This window comes from Spermophilus citellus (genome assembly GCF_964194105.1).
Source record: "Spermophilus citellus genome assembly, chromosome: 3".
NCBI lineage: Eukaryota > Metazoa > Chordata > Mammalia > Rodentia > Sciuridae > Spermophilus > Spermophilus citellus.
In genome coordinates, this window is record NC_138184.1 from 145,674,791 (window position 1) to 145,700,330 (window position 25,540).

Genomic DNA, 25,540 nt, shown 5'->3' on the forward strand with positions numbered 1-25,540 from the left:
CCAGACACATCGTATACCGGATACTACTGTGGGTGCTTAACGTGCATTAACCCAACCAATCCCCTCAATGACCTGAAGGGTAGGTTACCCCATTTTACAGATGGGAAAACACAATTGCAGAACCAGGATTTGAACACAGGCAGCCTGGCCTGTTTACAAACCAGAGTGGCAGAAGCCTCCTGTTGGACGGCCATTCTGTCATTTCAATGAGCGAGACAATGGAAATCCTAGTAGCGTGAATTCAAGTGGCTCTATGGAAGTACGGCTCTCACAGAGAACTCTATAGAGTTAACCCACTAGGATTATTCAAACACCACCAATACTCCTTTACAAACATTCCCTCTAAAGGAAAAAAATCAAGCCACTCCCTTAGAAGAGCCCTGAAAGGTGTGAGCAGACCATTGTAAAAATGATTTTGGCCTGCCAATCTTAAATGCTGTAAGAAAGACAGTTTTGAAAAAGTGCCTTTTTAAGGCACATTTGTTTCTTGGCAAATTTTACTTCGGTCGGCTGAACTCCCAAGTAAATTGGTATTTGCTTTACATCTCAAGTGCCCAAATATTTATCCTCTGATTCAATTATTCATTGTTCCTTTTTACAAGACTCAGTCCCAAATGTGTACCATGTGATGTGAGCCACAAGATGGCGCTCTAATGCAGGCAATGAACGTGTGCGCCTGGCTGGAGAGCAGAGAGGGCATTTCAGAGACAGTAACATCCTCCCAGACAGGACCAACGGACCCCTACTGAGCAATTTGCTGTCTGACTACAGAATTTCTATATACTTACTTTCTGAGGAAATCTTCCAGACCCTGGCGACGCTGATCAACGTGTTGGCGATTGTTCATGTTGAAAAACAGGTTTTTAGATGGAAGTTCTGGCAGTTGTCTTATGAGAAAGAAAAAAAAAAATTCTTAATGACCAAATCAAGGTGACTTAGTTACAGAAATCCCTTAAAGTGAAGGGAAATTATGCATAATAATAATTAGCACACAGCTATTGTATATGCAGAAATCAACTAACTTTTTTTAAAAATCTTTAAATATTTTCTGGGTCTTTCATGGTCAATATTTGTGAAAACATGGTAAATTTCAAATTCAGATGCAGTAGCCTCAAAACTAACTAAGTCATATAGGCAATCGAGAAGCCAATAAATCATTTGTATTTTATATACTTAATGCATATCAATCTAACAATGTCTGTCATAATAATAAAGTCTCCTCAATATGTTCTTTAAATCACTTACACCAGCAATGCATTATTTTGGAGTCTCTGCCTCAGCCACACGAATTCTCTATATCTTCTTCGTACACAGGATGTCTTCATTGTAAAACACATGCTATTAGTCTGTGTAAAAAAATAGAAAAATAGGATCTTCACCTGAGGAAAAAATGCTTTCCTTATAACTCATAATAAGTTCCAAATATTCATGCTAGATAGGATGTAAACCACCAAAAATATATTTACATTTATGCCAATACTCTGAAATCTTGCATGTAACTCACCAAAATCTCAGCCCTGAGGTCAACCAAGATGGCATTCGTAAGAAATGTGGTCCCAGACTGTGCATGGCCCAACCACACCCTGAGCCCTGAAGGAGTCTCCTGCTCACCTAACTATGAGCATTGCCATCAAGGATGAATTACAAAAAAAAAAAAATAAACAAATTCTAAAATGCCAATGACCATTAAGAACTCCTTGACATGGCTGTTCCTAGGGATCACACAAGTCACCAGGTATCCTGAAATCACTGCTCCACTGGAGAACAGCATTTCTCTTCTCTACTGAACACGAGGGGGAATGCAACCCAAGTCAAGAGGGAGGTGCAGGGCGCGTGGGGATGGGCATGAGCATACAGGCAGAATAGGCAGATCCAAATTCCAGGCTTGGTTCTGCTAAAGGGCAAGTCACTTGAACTTCAGTTTCTTGAGTGATGAAACAGGGACGGACTAGTACATACTTATTTTACAGGGTGGTTGTAAGGATTAACAAGAAGCACTTGACAAATGTTATCTACCAATGTTATTATTAGTTATTAACAGTTGGTTTCCTTGAAGCTATCCTGAGACAGACTTGGAAAAAGCCACCCAATCTAAGCTAAGCCCTAACTAATGCTTCTCCTTAGGGTAAACACAAGATGGGTAAATACTATTCTTTGGGAAAAACAAGAAACTGACAAATATTTGTGTCTACTGGTTTCAAAAAAATAATAATAATACTCCTATTCTCTATTTACTCTCTATATTTGTATGAAACTCTATTTCATAATCTTTACAATTCCAAATGAGAAACTTATTTTTCCAATAAGATTTGTATTATTTCAAAAATTATTACTCTGCCAAGTAATAAGATCAGCAGCTGTTTTCCTTGGGAGATCTAAGTGATTAAGGGCAACTGTTCCCATGAAATGTCTGACATAGTACCTGATATGTGTGAACTTTATAAAGTTCAGAAAACCTCAGGTCGCAGAGAAGTTAAGAGATTCACCTTCACAGGAGCCACTGGTCTAAATACCATCTTTGCTGACATGGCAGCAAATGTGCTAGAAGGAGTCCAGGGCACAATAATGTTCTGTGGATGGATTTCCAAGCACACCAAGGTCTCACTTTGAGGTGCTCCTCAGGGACTAAGCAAGCAGGCTGTGTTACACCAGAATTAGACCCCTAATGAGTTTGGGCAGATCCCCTCCCAGTATCTTCCCCCCAGAGAATACCAGGCCACTGCCGTGCCTCCTGACATCTCCAGAACAGGCTGGGTCAACTTAAAATTCCCTTTAATTTCCCGCCTCACAGTCACTGGATGTTAGTAAACAAAGATCCACCTCATACCTATACCAGAATAAGGTCTATCTATGAGCCCCTTCATTCACAGGACAGGTTCACTAGAATATGAAAAAAAAAAAAATGTACTACCCAGCTCTGTCACCTACTACTTTAAAATTCCAAGTAAATGTCAAAATTTCAGAGTCTCCTGATATTACTTCCCTTGAGGTTAATTTAAGCAAGTCAATCACCAACTTCTCCAAGCAAAGCTCTATCAGTACAGCATCTAACCAAAGCCATCTAGAACTCTCCAGCCCCATCATCCACTTTGAATTGTACAGTGGGCAGGCGCCTCTTCAGCATCAGACCATACTGAGATCACTAACTGATGAAGTTCCTTGGAATCTGTTGGCTAAGATTTGTTCATTGTCAATTTATTAGCATTTCAGAGAAGTGCCAGAATACCACCAAATAATTTGTGGAGCCCCATAATTTGGGGCTCCAGATACAGGTTTCTGAATTCGAGGCATGGTATTCACTAGCTTTTCACTATCTTCGGAGAATAATTAAATTTCATGCCTCCCATAAGGTGGGTGATAAGGACTCACAATTTTTCAGAGGCAGTTAAGGGCAACTAAAGAATATCATTGCATTTCAAATGCTTATTCTTATATGCTCATAATTTTCCACACAGAACATACCTCTGGTGTGAGCTTATGAATAAAACCAAAAGAAAATAAAAATATATAGCATACCCTCACAAACGTCTGCAAAACAACCACTAACTACAGGCAGTTCTGAGTTTTAATTTGGTTTATTTCCTAAGTTGGAGAATTTTGAAAAGAAAAAAGATAATTTTATGGCTAGTGTTGGGGTGTCTAATATACCAACTTAGCTGTTCACAATGATAAGATTAAATGATGGCTAAATTTTATTTCACTTGTGTTTCGTTGTCACAGATAAATTCTGAGCCAGTTCCTATACTCCTAAGAGAAGTCTGGACTAAATAAATTGGGAAAAGAGACTATCTTCAAGATCCAGGGCCAACAAACCACAGCCCATGGACCCAGTCTGGCCTGCCACTGTCATTGCAAATAGTTTTACAAAACACAATTGATTGGTTCACTCATGTACGGTCTAAGGCTGCTTCTAACCTCCAACAGCAGAAACGGTGGCTGAACAGAACAGAGGCAACGGTATTCAGTGCCTGGCCCTCCACGGGAAAACTTTGCTGAGCTTTGTTCAAGATGATCACAGAAGGCCACACACCACAAAAACCATTCAAGAGATTACGATACACGGTTATTTCCAGATAAGGTATATCATTTCTAATTGCCTACTCCTGATGCTAATTACTCAGAGTCTAGATTAAGGCAAAATAATTGCATATATTCATTTCCTACTTTCTGATTCTGTGTATAAAATATTACCCTTCCTTTTCCCAGGAACTCTGTATCCTCTCAAAACTTCAGGTTTATCATCCAATATATTCTCCAGAAACACATTATAAAAGATCATAAAGAAATATCATTAATGAGGTATAAATACTCTTAAGCCATGAATTTTAGATGTATTCACATCTTTATAAATGAAGGCAATAAACATTAAAATATTAATATTTTTAAAAGGTACAAAAAGGATGTAACTAAGAATTTTTCAGCTGTAGAAATCATCTTATTACTTCATTTAAGACATAAGCATTAGTTGTAACCATTCAAATTTAGCTCTTTGAATTAGGAAAGCTTTTATAAATTTTAATTTTTTTTTTGAATTTTTAATATTTATTTTTTAGTTCTCGGCGGACACAACATCTTTGTTGGTATGTGGTGCTGAGGATCGAACCCGGGCCGCACGCATGCCAGGCGAGCGCGCTACCGCCTGAGCCACACCCCCAGCCCCTATAAATTTTAATTTTAATTATCTCAGTGCAACCCATAAAACAGATGCTGCCTTAAAATTTCTGATTTCCATTGACCACAGATTGCATACTTACATGGATACATATCTCATAGTCAATATATGAATGCCAAAAGTCCTCCTTCTGAATCCTAGGATCTCGGACCCAGACGCTGACAAATTCCTGTAAGGGCATCGCAAAGAAATGTGTTTCAGAATGGCAAGTAAAGACTGGAAAGATCTGAGAGAAATGACTGTATGAGAACAACATTAGCCAACGTACGTGTCATACTTAAAAAAAAGAAGAAGTAAAGTTCATGAATCAGGCACCACAAGCAAGTTCAGAAACACTTAGCCACAAGTGGAATTTTTAAAACAATGCAAAACTGACCGGGCCTGCTTACAGGTAATGTTATAGGTAACTGAAAACAAACAGAAAGATATGCTCTAAAACTTATTTTTAACTTGTAATCATAAAAAAAAAGTTCATAGTTTTCACAAATTTTAAATGCAGTCATTTCTTACTTTCATTATCTCTAAATTAAAACTACAGGCCATGTCTGGCAGATTTCTTTCTGGAACACAAATAAGGAAAGGCAGCCAAGGTCAGGTGCAAAGTAAGCAATGAGTTGAAACTGACTATGTGTGAGCAGCCCGGCCTCGAGAATCTACATTGGTGACTTACTGGAAAGATGAACACCCTCTCTTACACAAGACTTTCCTATTTTTAAAATATATTTCCGACATATTAAAGCAATTCATTCTCATATATTTGTGTTCCAAGTAAAAGAGATGTTTAAAAAAAAAAGCATCACTATGCTTAATTTTTGTGCCCCTTTTTAAAGATAAGAACAGGCAATAGGAGATGGCATTGAAACCAATACTTTTTAAAAAGTGCTCTTTACTAAGTTTGAAATATAAAAACATATGCAGCAAAAGAGTATTGTTTGGCATCATAAATGTTCATATATAACTCATTCACTCAGCAATCACGAATTTGCTAATTGAATTTTAAATATTTTAACTTTTTGTTAAGATTGGGTCTGTCAGCTGACACACAGTCCTCTCTGTCTGGTTTTAGCACACCCAAGAGGCAGACTGAGAGGCTGAGCCCAGGTTCTTTCCTCTTAGTGTACACTTTGCACCAGTCACCTGTCGCTGTGGGTGTGTATTTAAATTGATTTTCCTGTAGTACTTTCTTATGCAGATAATAAAATGGGAGCTTTCAGTCCAGAGTATATTTTAAAAGCAGCAAAGTAGTCCATATTCCCTGAAAATACCTTTCTGCCACCTATCAAGTATCACCTTCTAAAGCATTATATGGTTGATTCTTGTATTTGAGACTTGTGTCCTACTGTTTGCCCTCAGTATATAAGTATTATGAGATAATGTCCCAAAAAGGTATATCTCTATTTGTTTGTTTTTGGGGGGGAGGATTTTGTTTTTGTTTTTGTTTTGTTTTGTTTGGTACCAGGGATTGAACTCACGGGCATCGACCACTGAGCCACATCCCCAGCCCTATTTTGTATTTTATTTAGAGTCTAACAGAGTTGCTTAGCTCCTGTTTCAGCCTCCCAAGCTGCTGGGATTACAGGTATGCGCCACTGTGCCTGGCTCCAAAAAGGTATATCTTAAAATCTCTTCACTGTGTATTTTTTAAATCAATTTAGAAGCAGAGAAAAAAAATAAGGTAATAGTAGATCAATACTTTAAACATTTTGGCTGTAATTTCTTTTTTCTTTTTTTTTTTAGAGAGAGAGAATTTTTTAATATTCATTTTTCAGTTTTCGGTGGACACAACATCTTTGTTGGTATGTGGTGCTGAGGATCGAACCCGGGCCGCACGCATGCCAGGCGAGCGCGCTACCGCTTGAGCCACATCCCCAGCCCCTGTATGTATGTTTTAAACTCATTTTCTTGCAGTCCTTTTCACATATACACAGTTCTTAGAAGGAATCAATGAATCAATGAACAGAAAGATCAATAGGTTAGGAAAAGGAGAAGACCATAAGTCCACATCTCCCCTGCTGCCTCCCCACCCTGCACATTACTCAGCGCTGAATTCTGGCTTTCACAGATCTTGGGCACTTTTGCCTTCACAGATCCTTTCCTCCACACAGACACAAAATTAAAAAAAAAAAAAAAAAACACACACACTTTACAACTACACTAGAATACATACAAATACATTAGCATTACATACTATAGCCTTTTTTGATCTAAAGGTTCATTCTTCCGATTTTAAAAGCAATTAAAACATTTGCATGTTCTCTAAAAATAGTGTGTGGGCCCTGGCACCGCGCCTGATGCAGAACTGAGGGATGGATCCCAGTCACAGGTCACATGGAAGCCACGCTCCCTTGGAGGATGTTGGCAGGGTCATTTTTCCCTTGAAGAGGAAGACATTCTTAGATAAGACAAAAAGGAAAATTAACTATTTCCAACAGCTCAGTGTTCCCCTCAGTAGAAGGAAGACAGGCATCTGTTACTGAAATAGTGGGTCTTCATCCAGATTGAACAAAAAGACAGAAACATATTTGTCAATTTGCCACAAATCTGTATTTAAAAAAAAAATAGGGGCTGGGGTTGTAGCTCAGTGGTAGAGCACTTGCCTTACACACATGAGGCACTGGGTTCAATCCTCAGCACCACATAGAAATAAATAAATAAAGATATTGTGTCCATCTACAACTAAATATATATATATATATATTTTTTTAAAAAGTTTCAAACTAAAACCAATAAAATCCAGTTACTGCAATGCCACATACCCCTGGCTACCCAACATAATTAATTGGTAGCAATGGCAAACAGTTCTCTGAAAAGTAAGGGCTGCCCCCTACTTTTTATTCACTCTCACCCCAATGTCAACATATAAACTTTGAACAGCTTGTCTCTTTTAATGGAAACAGTACTGAATTTCTTGTCATGAGCCCACTTTTTAAATTATAAAAGTTATTCACTGAGCTTCTGTTTCTACATCTGGAAAAATGGGAATAAATGTCTGTCCAACCCTGTTTGTGAGGTGGATCGAATTGTAAAATATTAGTGAAGGATATTTTTCTTTAAGTACTACAGGAATGTAAAGTGTAATTACATAGAGAGGAAAAGGCTACTAGCATTGAGGTCTTTCCTACAGACATTAGAATTAAGAAATTAAGAAATCAATTGCATATCTTTTTTTGAAGTAAAAATTATTAATTTAAGAACCCATTGTCAGACGAGGGTAATCCCAGTGGCCCAGGAGGCTGAGGCAGGAGGATCATAAGTTCAAAGCCTGCCTCAGCATTTAGCGAGGCTCTAAGCAACTCAGAGAGACCATGTCTCAAAAAAATAAAAAGGGGCTGGAGAATGTGGTTCAGTGGTTAAGCGCCCTTGGGTTCAATCTTCAACACCAAAAACCAAGCAATGAAACCCAATAGCAAAAAGGTCCCATTAAATTAGCATTAATTGTATTTGGATAAGGGTCTGGGGATGTGGCTCAAGCGGTAGCGCGCTCGCCTGGCATGCGTGCGGCCCGGGTTCGATCCTCAGCACCACACACCAACAAAGATGTTGTGTCCGCCGAGAACTAAAAAATAAATATTAAAAATTCTCTCTCTCTCTCTCTCTCTCTCTCTCCTCTCTCACTCTCTCTTTAAAAAAAATTGTATTTGGATAAAATGTAATAATCGAATAGCAGGTCTGTTTTCTTACAAAAGAGGTGGAGGACAATCTTCACATTCATCAGGTCAGCAACTGTCAGTTTATAGTTTCCTTTCTTAAATAATCTGACACCTAGGCCCTCAGCTATTTAAACTACTTGCTCAGTCACCTGAGATGAAATGCTTGGAGTAGCTTTTCCATATTTTAGTTCCTCAAACTTAATGTTTTTACTAGTATGTTTGGAACAATGTGTGCTGATCGCTAAGGCTGTTGCAGAGAATTTGCAGCTTTACATGTTGCCTTGCTAAAGAAGGCTTAGTGGGTTTTCTCTGTAATACAAGTCAGCTTCTGTAATATAAGACTTGATGTTCCCATACTTATTCCACTTGTTTTTACATCACTTATTGTATGGGTTAAACTCATTTCAAGGGATTTGCTTTTGTATTTAAATGTGTAATGAGAGCCTAGGATTCCCAATGAATCTGGAGGCTGAAGCAGGAGGACTGCAAGTTCAAGACCAACCTCAGCAACTTAGAAAAACCCTGTTGCAAAATATAAAATTTAAAAGGCTGGAGATATAGCTCAGTGGTAAAACACCCCTGGATTCAATCCCCAGTACCTGCTCCACCCCAAGAAAATAAATGTATAATGAGAAATAATAAATAATACTGTTATTTGACTTGAGCCATGCTTCACCCCGCCCCCCGCTTTTCTGGGCTGGCGATCTAACTCAGGGCCTTGCCCATGCTTAGCAAGTGCTGTGTCACTGAGCTACATCCCAGCCTTAAATTTTTATTGTTCTTTTGTTTTGCCATGTTGGGGATTGAACCCAGGACCAATTAGTCTACCACTGAGCTATGTTACCATCCCCATAAAATGCATTTTTTTTTTTTAAAGAGAGAGTGAGAGAGGGGAGAGAGAGAGAGAATTTTTTTTTTTAATATTTATTTTTTAGTTCTTGGCGGACACAACATCTTTGTTGGTATGTGGTGCTGAGGATCGAACCCGGGTCGCACGCATACCAGGCGAGTGCGCTACCGCTTGAGCCACATCCCCAGCCCCATAAAATGCATTTTAATATTAGCTCATAAGTATCAAACCTGTTTTGTGGGAAAAAATACTAAGACCTATAAATCTAAATTAAGCCAAGTTAGGTGTATTTTTTAATCCCAGGAATTGTTAAGAATAAAGTTGGGAAGGTATGTTGATTAACAGCCAAGTGCAGACAAACGCGTCTAACCTCAGTGACTTGGGAGGCTGAGGCAGGAAGATTGCAGCTTTGAGGCCAACTTCAGCAATTTAGTGAGGCCCTAAGCCACTTAGTGAGACCCTGTTTTGAAATTAAATAAAAAATGCTGGGGAATGTAGCTCAGTGGCAAAGCATCCTTGGGTTCAATCCCCAGTACCCCCCCCCCCAAATATGTTGGTTATGCTGTTTTATTGAAGGAAAAATCAATGTTTAAAAAAATGAAACCTTTGAATGGGGGTGGAGCTCAGTGGTAGGGCACTTGCCTAGCATACATGAGAGGCCCAGAGTTCAATCCCCAGCACCACAAAAGAAGAACTTTTGATTACTGTATTCACATCATGGTATACTCCAAGTACCATTTACAGTTTGGCTTTGAGAATTTTTCTGATATTGTTTATAGGAAATGTATAAAAGAAATGGTTTGAAGTTTTGGTTATATTTTTATATCTGTAAAGCAAGAGTTTGATTAAAATGGTTACTGTTCTTTTTTATTTCATTGTCATTTCAATAAAAATATTTAAAACAGAAAAAAAAAGAAACCCAATAGCAAATACTCTAGCAGCATGATTTTTCAGAAAAAAAGACAGTTATATCTAAGAGTTAACTAAAGATTTCACAGTACTTATTCCACCCAGACACTTTATAATATTTGAAAGAGGAATGGACAAAACAGTAACAAATTACAGTAAAGAATGTCTTCCTCTTCTCAGTGTGTTCTCAGACGTTTATTATCACTTTAATCTTTATATTCGAATTGGTTGGAGACAAACTTCATAAGGAAATGTACATTGAATGAATATTTTAAATCCATACAGGGGAAAAAGGTCTTCTAAGAACACAGGGAGAGAGAATTTTTTTAATATTTATTTTTCAGTTTTCGGTGGACACAACATCTTTATTTATTTTATTTGTATGTGATGCTGAGGATCGAACCCAACGCCCCGCACATGCCAGGCGAGCGCGCTACCACTTGAGCCACATCCCCAGGCCCCAGGTTTGAATGCTAAATATCACTATTCTTTTGTGGATGGTGGACTTTTCTTCCCTTTCTATTCCCTGAAACATTACTATACCCAATGCACCGTCCCAGCCTGCTATTCTTTATACCTGTTGCAATTTTAGAGTGACTTCATCCAAACACATTCAACCACCCTGCATGAGCTTGTAGCTCTCATAGCACCACCCGTCTGTCCCATAAACACTCAGTGTCATAAACACCATAAACATCATTCTGTTCCTCACCTCATCGAAGAACAACCTCAACAATCCCAGTCAGACTTCTCTCTTTGACTCACCCCCTCAAATCCACACTGACCAAGGCCTTAAGATTCCCCTCCATGGAACTACCCACAATTCCATTTCCTCTACCTCTGCCTTTGTTCAAGGACCTCTTGCCCAACATTAATTGATCTCTGGGCCCATATCCTATGTACCCTCCAAAACACATCTGATGATGTCATTTCCCTGTGTAAAATCCACCAAAGACTCTCCCATAATCTTCAAGATCTAGTTCAAACACCTTAGCTAGACAAACACCACCTTTCAGGACTTCCCCACTACTTATCTCAAAGGCTAAGCTTTCTCTCCTTTTTTTTTTCCAAATATTTTTTTGTTGTTATGTACCTTTATTTTTTATTTATGTATATATGGTGCTGAGGATCAAACCTAGTGCCTCAAACATGCTAGGCAAGTGCTCTGCCACTGAGCCACAACCCCAGCCCCAAGGGCTAAGCTTTCGACATCACACACAACATGCCACTTCACACCTCCATGCCTCTGAACAAGCCTTCCCCACCATCACCCCCTTTTTTTTAACCTTCTCTTCTACTATTTTTGGCTAACTCCAATTCATTTTCCAATGCAACTCAGTCACCACTCCTGGAAACCCTTGTCAGACTGTCCTGGTCTAATTCATTGATTCTCCTCTGAGCCCCTAACGTCCTATCTTGGGCTCAGTTCCTACTCACCACACCTTGCTGTCCTGTACTCTGATCACCTGTAGGTCTCCTCTATCAGAAGCTATGTTCCTACAGAGCAGCTCATGCTGTCTTGTGAAACTTGAGTATCTAATGTATCCAGTGTCCTCCATTAATTTCAGTTAATGAATAAATGAAAACCTGCAGGAACAAATAAATCGCCTTCGAGGGGGAAAAAAAGAAATTAAACTTCTGCTGAAATAAAAACCTCACCCACATGGGTTCTTGGACTCCATGTATTAATGATAAGTTATTTCACAGCTGGTTTAAAGTTTATCTTAATTTAACAAACCTCTTCCTCTAAGAGTGTGCCAATTAACAGCAGAAGGCTACCAGAGCAATGCTTAAGATCTATGAGAACAAACTGGTTTCGAACACCCTAAAGAACTCTAGAAATGCCTATTTACATAGAAATAATCGAAAATCATTCTGATATCTTCAGTAACTTGGTCCCCTAAGACGTGTACCAGGCAACAATTCATTAGCCTAGTTGGAGTTAAAATATGTACTTTGAATGTAATAAAAGTACATTTATTTTAAAATATTCTATAATTCAGATGGGCCTCTCCTCCCCCACTCTGCAATTAGTAGGAATTAGTGAAGTTTCACTACACTTCCAGCTAAGAACAGCCCAGCCAGGCAGCCGGGGTTCACCTATAATCTCTTAATTAGACGCATCCCTCACGACCTGCCCACCATCCTTCAAGGGAATGTTGACAGCCTGTCAGCCACAGAGGACAGCCCCAGAGTTCCATACCTACCATCATATGGATTTCCTATGGAAATGGCTTCTGCAGCAGCAGTTAGTCAATTTAATAACCTTATTAAACACTTTAATGACTTCTTGGGCCTAATGACTATATTGGGTATGAAAGAAAATGCCAGGAAGAGTAGAATTAAAAATTTAAACTAACTGATCCTTCCTGTTCCCCCTGTGAAAACAGGCTTCTGAAGAAAGTAGGCCCTTCGAAAACCTCATTCCTGTGTCCTTTGGCAGTAACCACTCTGTGTTGGTGGCCCCAACCCAGGTTCAACCTTTATTTCTAATTTGCCTTTTCTCATAGCCTCGATGTGAGATGAAACTAATAATAAAGAAAAACTGTATTGTACAGAGTACTGACATGCACTGGGCACTCTGCTTAAACATTTTCCTTTAATCTTTACAACAATCCTAAATGCTCAGCAATATTATCGCCCTAATTTCACAGATTTAAAAAAAAAAAAAAAGAGGCTTCTAAAGCTCAAGCACTGGCCCAAAATCAAATGACCAGTTAAGGCTGAGCTAGGTGTCGAACACAAGTGTGCCTTGTTCAAAGCCCATACGCACAAACGTGGTTCTTTAAGCAACGGTAAATACGAGGCAATGTCCAAATTCACTATAATTGCATTGTTTGGGGGGAAGGATTATCTACTGTGCTATTAGATAAAATGCCAGTTTAAGCAAAATGCTTTTTGAAACTCCGCCCCTCCCACCCAGGAGACCTCAGTACACTTAGTCATCATGTTTGCCCGGGTTCCTCTTGGCGGGGACACTTTTTCAGATTTTCCTTGTGTTTGATGACCTTGACAATTACGAGGAGAACTGGCCAGGATGTTTAGAAGATTGTTCCTGAATTAGGATTTGTTTGGCATTTGTCTGAGGATTGAACTGGGGGGTTCTGGATGTCTGAAAGACCACAGAGTAAAAGTACTGTTTTCATCAGGTCGTACGGAGGGGGCATGCCGTCGTCACCATGACTCCACGGCTGACGTGGACCTTGATCACCTGGCTAAGGCAGTGTTTATCCGATTTCTCTAAATATAAAGTTTCTTTTTTTCATAGTTTAACAAATGTGAAGATGAATTTATATTCACTATTTTTTCTTTTTTTTAATATTTTTAGTTGCAGATGGACATAATACCTTTTTGTTGATGTTGTTTATTTAGTTTTTTTATATGATGCTGGGAAGGTCAAAGCCAGTGCCTCATGCAGACTGGGCAAGCACTCTACCACTGAGCCACAATCCCAGCCCTAATTTTTCTTTTTTTTAAAGATACTTCTAATTTAATCATCACTGGCCAAGTATTCCTTGAAATCTATGTGAATGCTCAGCTGGAAGGGTGAGGTATTAAACTATAAATTCTCTATGCTCGCAGTTTTCTAAAAATGACATATACATATTATCAAAAGAGTAGAGAGAAATAACCCAAACTTCTGTTTTTTCCTTAATACTGTTCCAAAAATGTTCTGTAGTGATCAAATCTTTTAAAAATTTGGAAGAAGGAAAAACAAAAAAAAAAAAAGAAAGAAAGAAAGATCTTTCTTTGGGACTGGCTCAGAAAGCAGCGGAGCCCTTGAGTGACTCTAACAAACCTCATGCTCAGAATGTCTGCAGTGTTCTCTGAAACCTGCTGTGTACTCAGAAGGAATAATATGTCTAGCTGCTTTCTTTTCTTATAGAAGACTGTGAATTCCCTGCTATGGAAACCATACTTTTTTTTTTTTAATGGGAAAACTTAATAACTGGGTATAACAGCAGGACTGAGAACCAGAAGAAACAGATAAAGGAAGAAAGGGGGAGGGAGGGGCAGAGAAGAAAATATATGGGAAGGAAAGAACAAATTTAGGTTTGAGGGAGTGAGAGACTGGCTTTTTGTTTGGTTGGTTTTGTTTTTAATACTGAGGATTGAACCCAGGGCCTCGTGCATGCTAGGATGGGCTCTACCACTGAGCTACACTCCCAGCCCTCTGAAAGGATGTTTGTCTTTTTTGTTGTTGTTGCTGATTCCCTTCAAAATCCTCAGTATCACAAGACACGAGGAGATAATTTTTATTCTTTAATGATATTTATTGGTTTTAGCCTAGTCTGTTTACAATTAGTATCCCAATATCAAAACCATGCTTTGAGGCTGAGGCTGTAGCTCAGTGATGGAGCATCCACCTAGCATGTCTGAGGCCCTGGATTAAGTCTACAGCACCAGGTAGAGGGTGAAGACAGCTTTCTTACAGCAAGTCCAAATTGTCACCGTAGGTCAACATAAGCATATCTTAAATACATTAACATTATCCCTAGAGGTCATTCCTCCAAAATGAGATGGCAACACATCTCTCCTGTCTCCCTCATATCACCCTATCTCCTGCCTCAGTGGTGGGGTCCCAGCGGTGCATGGAACTCCCCTAGGCCCATTCAGGCCTGCTCTACTCAGGGTATTTCCTGCCAAGGAACTGTTGGTGCCAATAACTAGTAACTGCTGTTATTCCCAGTATGGACTCTGTGCATTTTGAAAGAGGAAAAAAATCCTCATCCTAAAAGGAGAGGAAAAAAAAAAAAAGATTAAAGCAAAAACTAGATAGGAAAGGTAGCAGAATACAACAGTCACTAATATGCCATTATGTAAAAACGTGAGTGTGTAACTGATATGATACTGCAATTTGTATTTGGGGTAAAAATGGGAGTTCATGACCCAATTGAGTCAAATGTATGAAAGATGATATATCATGAGCTTTGTAATGTTTTGAACAACCAATAAAAAAAAAAAGCAAAAACTAAAGGAGAATGCAGCCATCATGATCTAGAAGAACAAAGATGATCTGTCCCCTGCCATGAACTCAGACACAGAGGATGGGGTTTCAGCCACCCTTCAGGTCTCAGCCCAGAGAGGAGCAAGCCTAGTTCCTTCGTGAAGGAGCTGCGGCCTACCAGGTTCAAGGCCAGAATGTTGGTCTTCATGAAACAGACCGTGACCTGAGGGAGGAAGCTGTTCATTCACACATTGCAGAAGACGAGCTTCCACCAGGCTGGGGACCAGGGCTCTTAGTAGTGCAAAGAAATCAAACTGCTCATTCTGGACATTAAAAAATAAAAAGAGCAAAAATGCCTGACTCCACAAAAGATGCTGTCGGAAACGTATTTCCTGTCACAGCCACCTGCCTTTCCATTTGGATTCTGGGTTCTGTCTCATTAAACACAAGAGTTGATTCAGTTGAGTCCATCTAATTATTCTTATTAAAATATGTAACCATAATATTTTAATTGTAAATTAAAGTTGCATGCATGAATGAATCTGAATTCATTTTAATTTTACAATGGCCCAATGCCAAGGCCTTTTTATGGGGAAGATCCATCAGCTCAGATACTGCTCTCCTGGGAATTCAAACCAATGTGCAAATGGAACGTGTTTAACTAACAAGGGAGACTCTCACTCCCTTTTCTCTTCTCCCTAGATTTATTACAGTAATAAAGCTGTTCTAACAAGAAAGACTGCATTTCCCAAATCTTTAAAAAAAAAAAAAAAAAAAAAAAAAAACCACCAAACTTCTAGGTTGGCACTACCAGTTATGTAGAACCATCTGAATGTCAGACTATCTGAATCTTGAACAATGATGGCAAATAGGTCTTAATCCACAGGCCAACCTCATGATTCATAAGTAATATCTGTCATGGGTATTAAGTGGAGAGTAACTATGCAAATACTGTATCCTTGGGATAGATTCTACAACAATCAGTAATATTGCATTTGATCCTTACATGGGTGATAAGGCGGAACCTGACTTATTTTCCACTAAACAACAATCAGCCACTAGGATACTGAAAGGCTCAACCAAAACCTCCCCTATTCTAACAGGCATTGACTATCGGATGCTGTTAGGGTAGGCAGGGAGGTAAGGGAGACCATAGAAAGCCTTTCCTTGATTCTAAGCTGAGGCCTGAAGGAGAAGGAGGCGTTCACAGGTCACCACATTATGGAAACTGAAGGAAAAGATAGTTCCAGGAGTGGGGAAAACATCTGAGAAAATCCCGGCGACAAGAGTACATAGAGCATTCAGGCTCCAAAATAAACTCTAAAATAAGGAGTAAGAAGGGCCCTGGTGTGGAATAGGGAGCAGGAGGAGGTAAGTCTGGAGAAAGAATCTGACTTGAGCCCTGCAGGGCTTATAAGCCACGTGTCCAAGTTCTGGCTCTGCTCTAAGAACATGGATTAGAGGTTAGATCATTCCAGCTATATGTAGAAATGGAAGGATGGGTGGTGAATTATAGTACATCCAGGATCTAGCCTTGGTGCATTTCATTTCTTGCTGAGAAGCTAAAGTAAATTTTTGAACATTATACCTCTTTCTGCTTGCAGTATTTTTTTCCTTTTCCATTTAAAAACTTTCCATCTTGGGGCTGGGGTTGTGGCTTGGTGGCAAAGTGCTTACCTTGCCACATGTGAGGCACTGGGTTCGATCCTCAGCACCACATAAAAAAATAAATAAACAAAATAAAGATACTATGTCCCTCTATAACTTTAAAAAAAAAAACTTTCCATCTTAAAATTCCTTTATGCTGTAATATTAATATGTGGGATAATATTAATGTATATTTATAAGAATGGCCATTTTCAAGGGCAAAAACATACTTTCTTTATGTAGGCGACTAAAACTGATGTCTGGTTTTTAGTCATTGAGTGATTTGGGTTTTTTTTTTTTTTTTTTTTTTTCTGGTACTGGGGATTGAACCCAGGAGTACTTTACCATTGAGCTATATCCCCAGCACTTTTTATATTTACTTTTGAGACAGGGTCTCACTAAGTTGCTTAGGACCTCAATAAGTTGCTGAAGCTAGCCTCAAATTTGCAATCCTCTTGCCTCAGCCTCCCAAACTGCTGGGATTCTAGGCATGGATCACCATGCCCAGCTCATTGAGTGACTCAATAATAGAAATCATGTGATTAAACCAAGCCCTCTCCCACCCCACCAAAGTTGCTTATAATCAGAAAAAAAAAAAAAAAAAAAAAAAACCTTTTGCTGCTTTCAAGGGTAGCCATCCTCACCCCACCTCCCAGGAAGAAAACTTTTAAATGTACCTTTGGAACAGGGTTGGTGGTGGGCACAAGCCCACTCCCCTGGTTCTTTCTTCTTTTTTTCTTTGTAGTCCTGGGTATTGAATCCAGGGCCATGTGCATGCAAGGTAGGTACTCTACCAACTCAGCTATATCCCCAGCCCCAAGCCCACTCCTCTGGACAGCCAGCCTGGTATTGGGAGGCCTGTGCAGATGTGTTACAAAGAACTCACCCTATCTAAGGAGGTCTGGACTCCCTGGCAACTGGGAGACGGTAGTCTCTAGACCTGGGGAGTCCTGCCCAAGTGACTTTGTTTGCCTCAGGATTTGGCCACTGGACAGTCTAACAACATGATTACCACACGTACTTTGGGCCATGCTATATCTGTTCTGACCTCCAGAAGAAATGGAGATTAAAGGTACAGTTGGCTCTCAATGGGACTCAGTCACTCTCCATATCTGTGGGATCAAGTATGGATCAGAAATATTGGAATAAGAAAATTCTACATCTCTATTAAACACGTCCAGACTTTTTTCTCTGATCATCTGTCTCTAAGCCATACAGTGTAACAACTACTTACATAGCACTTACATTGCATTTGGCATTATAAGTAGAGATGTTTAAAACATGGGAGGATGTATATGGGTTATATGCAAATACTAAGCTGTGACAGTAAAAGCAAATGTGACTCCACTTTGTTTTGTGACTCCATTCTGTAAAACAACTATGCCAAGGAGAAGGGTCTTGACTGGGGCAAGAAGTTCTTTTCCTTTTGCTATAGAAACCTTTAAGAACACGGAACTACCTAATGGGGCATTGTTTCTGTGATTGGGCTAACTGTGATTGGTTAGGCTTCCCACCGCTTGACCGCACTCTCCCACTTCTGTAACCTGACTTGCTTGCATTGGCTAGACCCCCAAATATCCCTTTTGCGGTTTTCAGGCTTATAAGGAGCCCCCTTGCAATTGTTCGGGGCTGATCAGGGGAACAGTTTTATGTTCTAGTCAGTCACCACTAGTGTGCTTCAATAAAGGCTTGATTCGATTATATGTGAATGGTCTGGAAGTCAGTTTATGAAACCCCGGGACAAAGCTTTAACTATAACAATGCCATTTTATACAAGGGACCTGAGAATCCTCAGTTGTTGATATTCATGATGGGTCCTAGAGGTCAAGTGCTAGCTTGACACCTAGATGAAAGCTCAGGAGTTACATTCTGGAAAGGACAGCCTTGCCTGAGCTCTGGGAGGGGAAGGGGGAGGACCAAGGTCCAAGAGGTAACAGGCAGAGCAAAACTGAAACTAATGGCAGAGTCCCCCAGTTGTTTCCCAAAGGTGGGCGCCATTCAGGGATGAGTCAACAGAGTAGAAAACCAAGAAGGCAGACCAGAGGGAGACAGTTCTGAGTCACAAAACAAGCAGTGGGCAGCAGAAATCCTCTGCAGCTTTGTCACTGGAACCAAAATATGAAGGTCACAGATGCTCCTATGGTGGGGAGCGTACAGGAGGGTGGGTCATCAATTCTTCCATCGGCCCTCTTCTGAGAAGCCACAGGTTTATTGTTAATGAATGAAGCACTAACCTACAGTGCGTCAAATCACATAGGTGATTTATATTCAGATTTATGATAACATACCTCTTTCTGTTGTTCTGGAAACATCTTCACAGGACACAATCAATCTGAAAAATAAAATGTCAACACTAGTGATACAGAACCTCCACACAGGAGTAGACATGCCTCTTGTGGCCTCCCTCGGACCCTCACAGGGGAATCTCTGCTCCTCCCTCGCTCTCACCTGCTGCTGATCTGATGAACGTCAGTCCACACTGGGCATGGGAGTGTGGACCGTGGCCAGACCAAGGCAGTCAGATAATGACAGATCCTCAAACTGCAAGGCCAATCAGGCTGGAGTCAGAGCCTTAGAGAACTGAGGGAGGCTAGAGATATTGGGGAGTGGGGGGTCATGAGATTTGGGGAAGGGGTGCCAGTAGGCAGCAATGAGACAGACAGGAAGGAATAGGAAATGATACCCAGAGAGATCCACCCTGTGGAAAAGCCCCAGTATTTTTATAGGAAACTCAAACCATCCAAGACCAGGTCATTTTTGTGACACTTAAACTACCCCAAATGTCAGATGAGATGTTGTGGGGCCCAAAGAGGGGTGAGAGGACCTTGACTAGGACCTACCAGTCAACACAGCCAGCCTGTAATTTGATTCTGGACCCCGTATGTCCCTGGGGTTGTTCTATTGATATTTAAACCCCGTTTATTACATAAGCTCATTGGAGTTAACCCCTAATCAATCCCTGATTTTAAAAATTTAATTCCCTCCCTCTATCCACACATATGTACTTGTTCTTACAACATCATGAGATCTGTATATTCTGTCTCCCCATTTGACTGAATTTCCCCAACAGAGAAGATCTATGCTTTTTATGTAACTGAACTTCACCACCATCCTGTTAGGGGGTGAGGGTGAGTATCCTCACTCCACAGATAAGAAAATGGATGGTCAGAGAGATTCAGCTGCCTAAGGTCTCCAAGTGAGTGAGCAAGTTCAAGTCTAGTTTCTACTTAAGCCCATCTGCATCCCAACTCTGGTCCCTCCAGTGCCTGAGGCTGCCCTTGTGAAGGTGTGATATGAACGAATGGTTCAGAGTTAGGAACTTCATTCTCCCCATAGGGCATGAGCTTTCCTCACCCAACACAGAAGGTAGAGGTGGATCCATACCCTGCCTCATGGTGGAGAGGGCCTTTGTAAGATAGGGAAGACAAGTATATTTATTAAGGAAACAATTTTTGCGTCTTTCTTTTCTTTGCGGTTAGGAATAGTCAATCCTTAAACAAAGCCCTTGACCCTGTATACCTTCTGGATATAGGCCAGGTTCCAAGAACTGGGGCCTGAGCCTCAGAACAGAGAGAGAACAAACATGGCATCTTTCTTGTCTTTCTTTCCATGTCTCGCCATCTTGCTTTGACCTTGCCTCCTCCAATGCACTTTCACCCTGGTCTTATAGCCATCGTGACAGCACATTACCTTTTTAATGTTGAAGAGACTCCACCATGGGACAACTCTGCCCAAGCATCAGTCACCTACCCTGTTCCTTTCCCATGACAATTCTGCCTCCACAGAAAGCTATTACTATAGTTTGGATCTTAAATGTCCCCCAAAGATCCACGTGTTGAAGGTTTGGTCTCCAGCCGGTGGTGGAATTAGGAGATGGTGGACCCTATAGAAGGTGAGGCTTAATGCAAGGAAGTTGGGTCACTGGGAAGATGCCCTTGGAGGGGACACGGGGATCATGGCCCCTCCTCTTTTTCTTTCTCTTCCTAAGCCACCATAAAATGAGTGTTTTCCTCTCCGACACATTTCCCCCACGATGTGCTCCTTGCCACAGGCCCAAAAGCCATATTACAAACTGACCATTACTAAAACCTCTGGAAAAGTGAGCAAAACAACAACAACAAAAAAAAAAACTTTCTTTCATGTTACTTATCTATCTCAGGTATTTTGTCACAATGACAGCTGACTAACAGCTATTTTACAAGAAAATAACAGATGGAGTCATGGTATTCAGGAGAGAGATGGGGTGAGATAGGAACCTCAGGGAGCACTGAGGAGAGGACCTGAGTGAGGAGTTGGCTGAAGAGTATAGGCTACTTTCAGAAGGACCTAAGAAAATGGGGTGAGAAAGGTGGCTACTTCCAGGGGCTTCCAAAAGCTGTGTTAATTTGGAGTCCTCAGAAGCTTATCACCTACCCTTCAAAAAGCAAACCTCTTCACCCCTGTCCCCAGTTCCTGTTCAGAGGTTCCTCCAGAGTACATTGGTATGTGCTCTGTCCATACCTGGGCCTTGCTAGTTCACTGCCCAGGAGGGGAAAGTCTGGCCATGCTGGGAAGTTGGTATCGTGCCCATCTTCCTCCGTTGGGAGATGGCCCAAGGCACTAAGGGCCCCACAGAGGCCCCTGGGACACACAGAGGAATCAGGTCCTAGTACTATGTTTAGTAAACAACTCCCCACCCTGACATAAACAGAAAATCAATATGAAACTTTTTGAGGAAATAGTGAAAGATATAAGCACATAAAAATTTAAATTGGTGCATGTTTCAAAATAGAAACAAATAATAAAAATAATGCAGTATATAACAAAGATTAATATTTTTTAATTATTAATCTTTGTCATATACAAATCCATACCAAAATATTTTTGTAAAAAGTAGGCAAAGGCCAGGTGTAGTGAGTGGCACACGCCTGTAATCCCAGCAGTTTGTAAGGCTGAGGCAAAAGGATTGTGAGTTCAAAGCCAGCCTCAGCAACAGTGAGGTGCTAAGCAACTCAGTGAGACCCTGTCTCTAAATAAAATACAAAACAGGGCTGGGGATGTGACTCACTGGTTGAGTGCCCCTGAGTTCAATCCCTGGTACCCTCCCCACCCCAACAACAACAACAAAAAAAAGAAGTGAGCAAAGGTTATCAACCCACAAAAAAGAAGAAACAACAAAAGATGGCTAAACACAAGTTATATAAGAGGCTGTTGATTTGGACTGAGCTCCTGCACTGAGCCCAACAAACCAATCAAACCAGAATGGAGTCACCCTGCTAAGTGCCACAGGGTCCAAATGAACTCTGAAACAGGATAGTGTTCAAAAACAGGAGATTCACAGCCATCAATCAGAAGGGGCTGTCTACCTGAGCTGGCATGATGCAGCAGTCCACTCAGTTTTAACCCTATTGGGAAAGTAACTTTGAAACAATCAATCCACTTTGTTCCTTGTTTCTGTTTTCTTCAGCTCTCTGCTGCTTGTAAAGCCAGCCTCCTCTTCGAGGCTCATCAGAGGGCTTTTTCTAAATCTTTACATGAGATGCTCCCCATTCATGATTGTTAAACTAAATCTGTTATAATTTTGTCATTTTAACAAGGTGAAACTCAAAAAGAAAGCACAAAAACTCACTTAAGGAATAGCTATTTCTACAAAGATGATACACAAATGGCCAATAAGCACATGCCAACATACTCAACATCACCAGACATGAGGGGAATGTAAATCAGAACTAAATGAGCTGGGCATAGTGGTGCACACCTGTAATCCCTTTGACTGGGGAGGCTGAGGCAGGAGGAACATGGAGGTCAGCCTCAGCAATTTATTGAGGCCCTAAGCAACTTTGCAAAACCCTCTCTCAAAATAAAATATTAAGAGGGCTAGTGATGTAGCTCAGTGTAAGTACCCTTGAGTTCAATCTCGGGTACCAAAAAAAAAAAAAAAAGAGAGAGAGAAAACTAAATGAAAGTTCACCTCACATCCATTAGGATAGCTACTGTTTTTAAAAAGAGAGGGCTGGGGATGTGGCTCAAGCGGTAGCGCGCTCGCCTGGCATGCGTGCGGCCCGGGTTCGATCCTCAGCACCACATACCAACAAAGATGTTGTTGTGTCCGCCGAGAACTAAAAAATAAATATTAAAAATTCTCTCTCTCTCTCTCTACTCTCTCTTAAAAAAAAAAAGAAAGAAAGAAATTAATGAGTGTTGATGAGGATATGGAGACATCAGAACCCCTGTGCTGGTAGGAATGTGAAATGGTACAGCTGCTGTGGAAAATAGTACTGCAGTTACTAAAAATATTGAAAGTAGAATTACAACACATTCTGGCTATCCCACTCCTAAATCCATACCTAACAAAACTGAAAGCAAGATCTCAAAGAGATGTGTACACTCATGTTTATAGCAGAATAATGGCCAAGAGGTGGAAGTAACCCAAGCGTCCATGTGGCATTTACACACAATGGAAAATTCAGCCCTAAAAAGAAATTCTGACATGTGCTATGACACAGATATACCTTACAGATATTATGCTAAATGAAAGAATCCAATCACCAAAAGACTTATCCTTTATGATTCCACTTAAGAGGATTTTAGCATAGTCAAATTCATATAAATAGAGAGCAAATAGGGATTGGAGATGAGGGAGAAATGGAAACTCCTGTTTACTGGCTCAGTTTTATTTTATCCAGAGAAAGATCTAGAGATCTGTTGCACAGCAATGTGAATGCTTGACACTGCTGAACCCTATACTTAAAAACGTGTAAAATGATAGGAAGGGTAGCAGAATAAAATAGACACTAGTATGGCAGTATGTATAAACATGGCTGTAAAATCAATGTGATACTGCAATCTGTATACGTGGAAAAATAAGAATTCATACCCCATTTGAATCAAATGTATGATATGTCAAGATCATTGTAATGTTTTGAGCAACTAATAAAAAATTTTTTAATAAAAATAAAAAAATTTTTTTAATTTTAAAAAATGTGTAAAAAGGTAAATTTGGTTATACATTTCTTACCACAATTAAAGTTTTTGAAAAAAGGGTTAATAATCTGTTTAAACATTTGACCTTCCTATTAATAGAAGTTCAGATAAACACAAGATACCATCATTTTGTCTTTAAAATTAGAGATTTCTTTAATCATAATATCCACTGTTGGCAAGGACTGTGAGAAATGGGAACTAAATGCTCTTGATAGGAATGTGAGCTGTTTCAACACTTCTGAAAGATAATTCAGCCATATATTTCAAAAGCATTTCAAAATTATTTTTATTCTTTAACTCAATATTTTGACCTCTGAAAACTAAGAAAAAAAAAATCAGGGCAACATGTACAAAATATCTACATAAAAGAATGTTCAAAATGTGGTTTTATGGGCTGGGGATGTGGCTCAAGCGGTAGCGCGCTCGCCTGGCATGCGTGCGGCCCGGGTTCGATCCTCAGCACCACATACCAACAAAGATGTTGTGTCCGCAGAGAACTAAAAAATAAATATTAAAATTCTCTCTTTCTCTCTCTCCCTCTCTCACTCTCTCTTTAAAAAATAAATAAATAAATAAATAAATATTTTAAAAATTCTAAAAAAAAAAATGTGGTTTTATTTTGTTTTGTTTATACTGGAGATTGAACCCAGGGGTGCTTAACCACTGAGCCACATCACCAACCCTTTTTTTATATTTTATTTTGAGAAAGGGTCTCGCTGAGTTGCTCAGAGCCTTGCTAAGTTGCTAAGGCTGACTTTGAACTCAGGATCACCTCCTGAGCCGATGAGATTACAAGTGTGCACCATCATGCCTGGCTACACAATGTAGTGTATTTTTTTAAATGAAAGTAAATGGAGGGGCTGGGGATGTGGCTCAGGCGGTAGCGCGCTCGTCTGGCATGCATGCTGCCCGGGCTCGATCCTCAGCACCACATACTAACAAAGATGTTGTGTCCGCCGAGAACTAAGAAATAAATATTAAAAATTCTCCCCACCCCCCTCACTCTCTCTTAAAAAAAAAAAAAAAAAAAAAGAAAGAAAGTAAATGGAGGGCTGGGGCTGAAGCTCAGTGGTAGAGCGCCAGCCTCGAATGTGTGAGGCACTGGGTTTGATCCTCAACACCACATAAAAATAAATAAATAAAGATACTGTGTCCACCTACAACTAAAATATAATTAATTAATTAAAAAAATAAAGAAAGTAAATGGAAATGAAAATGTCCATAAATGAATTTTAAAAAATGAATTATGGTACAGCTATATAACAGACTACCTTATAGCTACTGTAAGTTATGTTATAGAATAATAGTAAATTATTAATATAATTCAAGAGTATTATTAAGTGACTTTTTCAAATCTGTATTCATTTATTTACTTATTTAAGAATGGGAGCTTATACATGACAAAGTTAATAGTGATCATTTCTGAATGGTGGAATTAAGACCTTTTTTTTATTTTCTACATTTTTCAAAAGATAATGCATTTGTTACTTCTAAAGTCAGGAAAACATTTTTAAAAAGAAAGTGAAACCTACTGTGCTCGATTACTTTTATAACCTCCCTGCACCCCTCACCCCACAGCTCCCAAAAGAAAAGAAGAGTAGCTTGGTTAATTTCATTCTTTCTGTACTTCACCTCCTACTACAATGTTCAGCTATTTTTCTATTTAAATTTCGAAAATTCACAGATTTCCCACATTTGTGTCATAAGGATTTTCCATGGGTGAGGTTACTTTAAATTCAAAGTTCATTTCAGGCCAGTTTTTCCCACCTCAGCTCTGGACACCACCTATGCCCTTTGCACTGCATTGTGCAGGTCTGCAATAAGGTTGGGTCCTCCCAGATCTCCTCTGGGGAAGCTCCCAAGGCCAGGATCCAGTTCCAGGCACAGCTATACAGGAGCCC

The 25,540-nt window shown here is 39.9% G+C and overlaps 1 protein-coding gene across 2 annotated transcripts in view; it reads right to left on the minus strand.

Annotated features, from left to right (window-relative positions):
- SNX10 (sorting nexin 10) overlaps positions 1-25,540 on the minus strand; it is a 65,893-nt gene that overhangs the window by 9,292 nt on the left and 31,061 nt on the right. For both annotated transcript variants that reach the window (XM_081285423.1, XM_081285424.1), the window contains exons 2-5: positions 18,965-19,008; positions 4,755-4,841; positions 1,246-1,346; positions 789-887 (exon numbers count right to left, since the gene is read on the minus strand). In XM_081285423.1, the coding sequence (XP_081141549.1) occupies positions 789-887; positions 1,246-1,346; positions 4,755-4,841; positions 18,965-18,988 (311 nt within the window). In that variant the 5' untranslated portion in view covers positions 18,989-19,008. The remainder of the gene's footprint in view (positions 1-788; positions 888-1,245; positions 1,347-4,754; positions 4,842-18,964; positions 19,009-25,540) is intronic.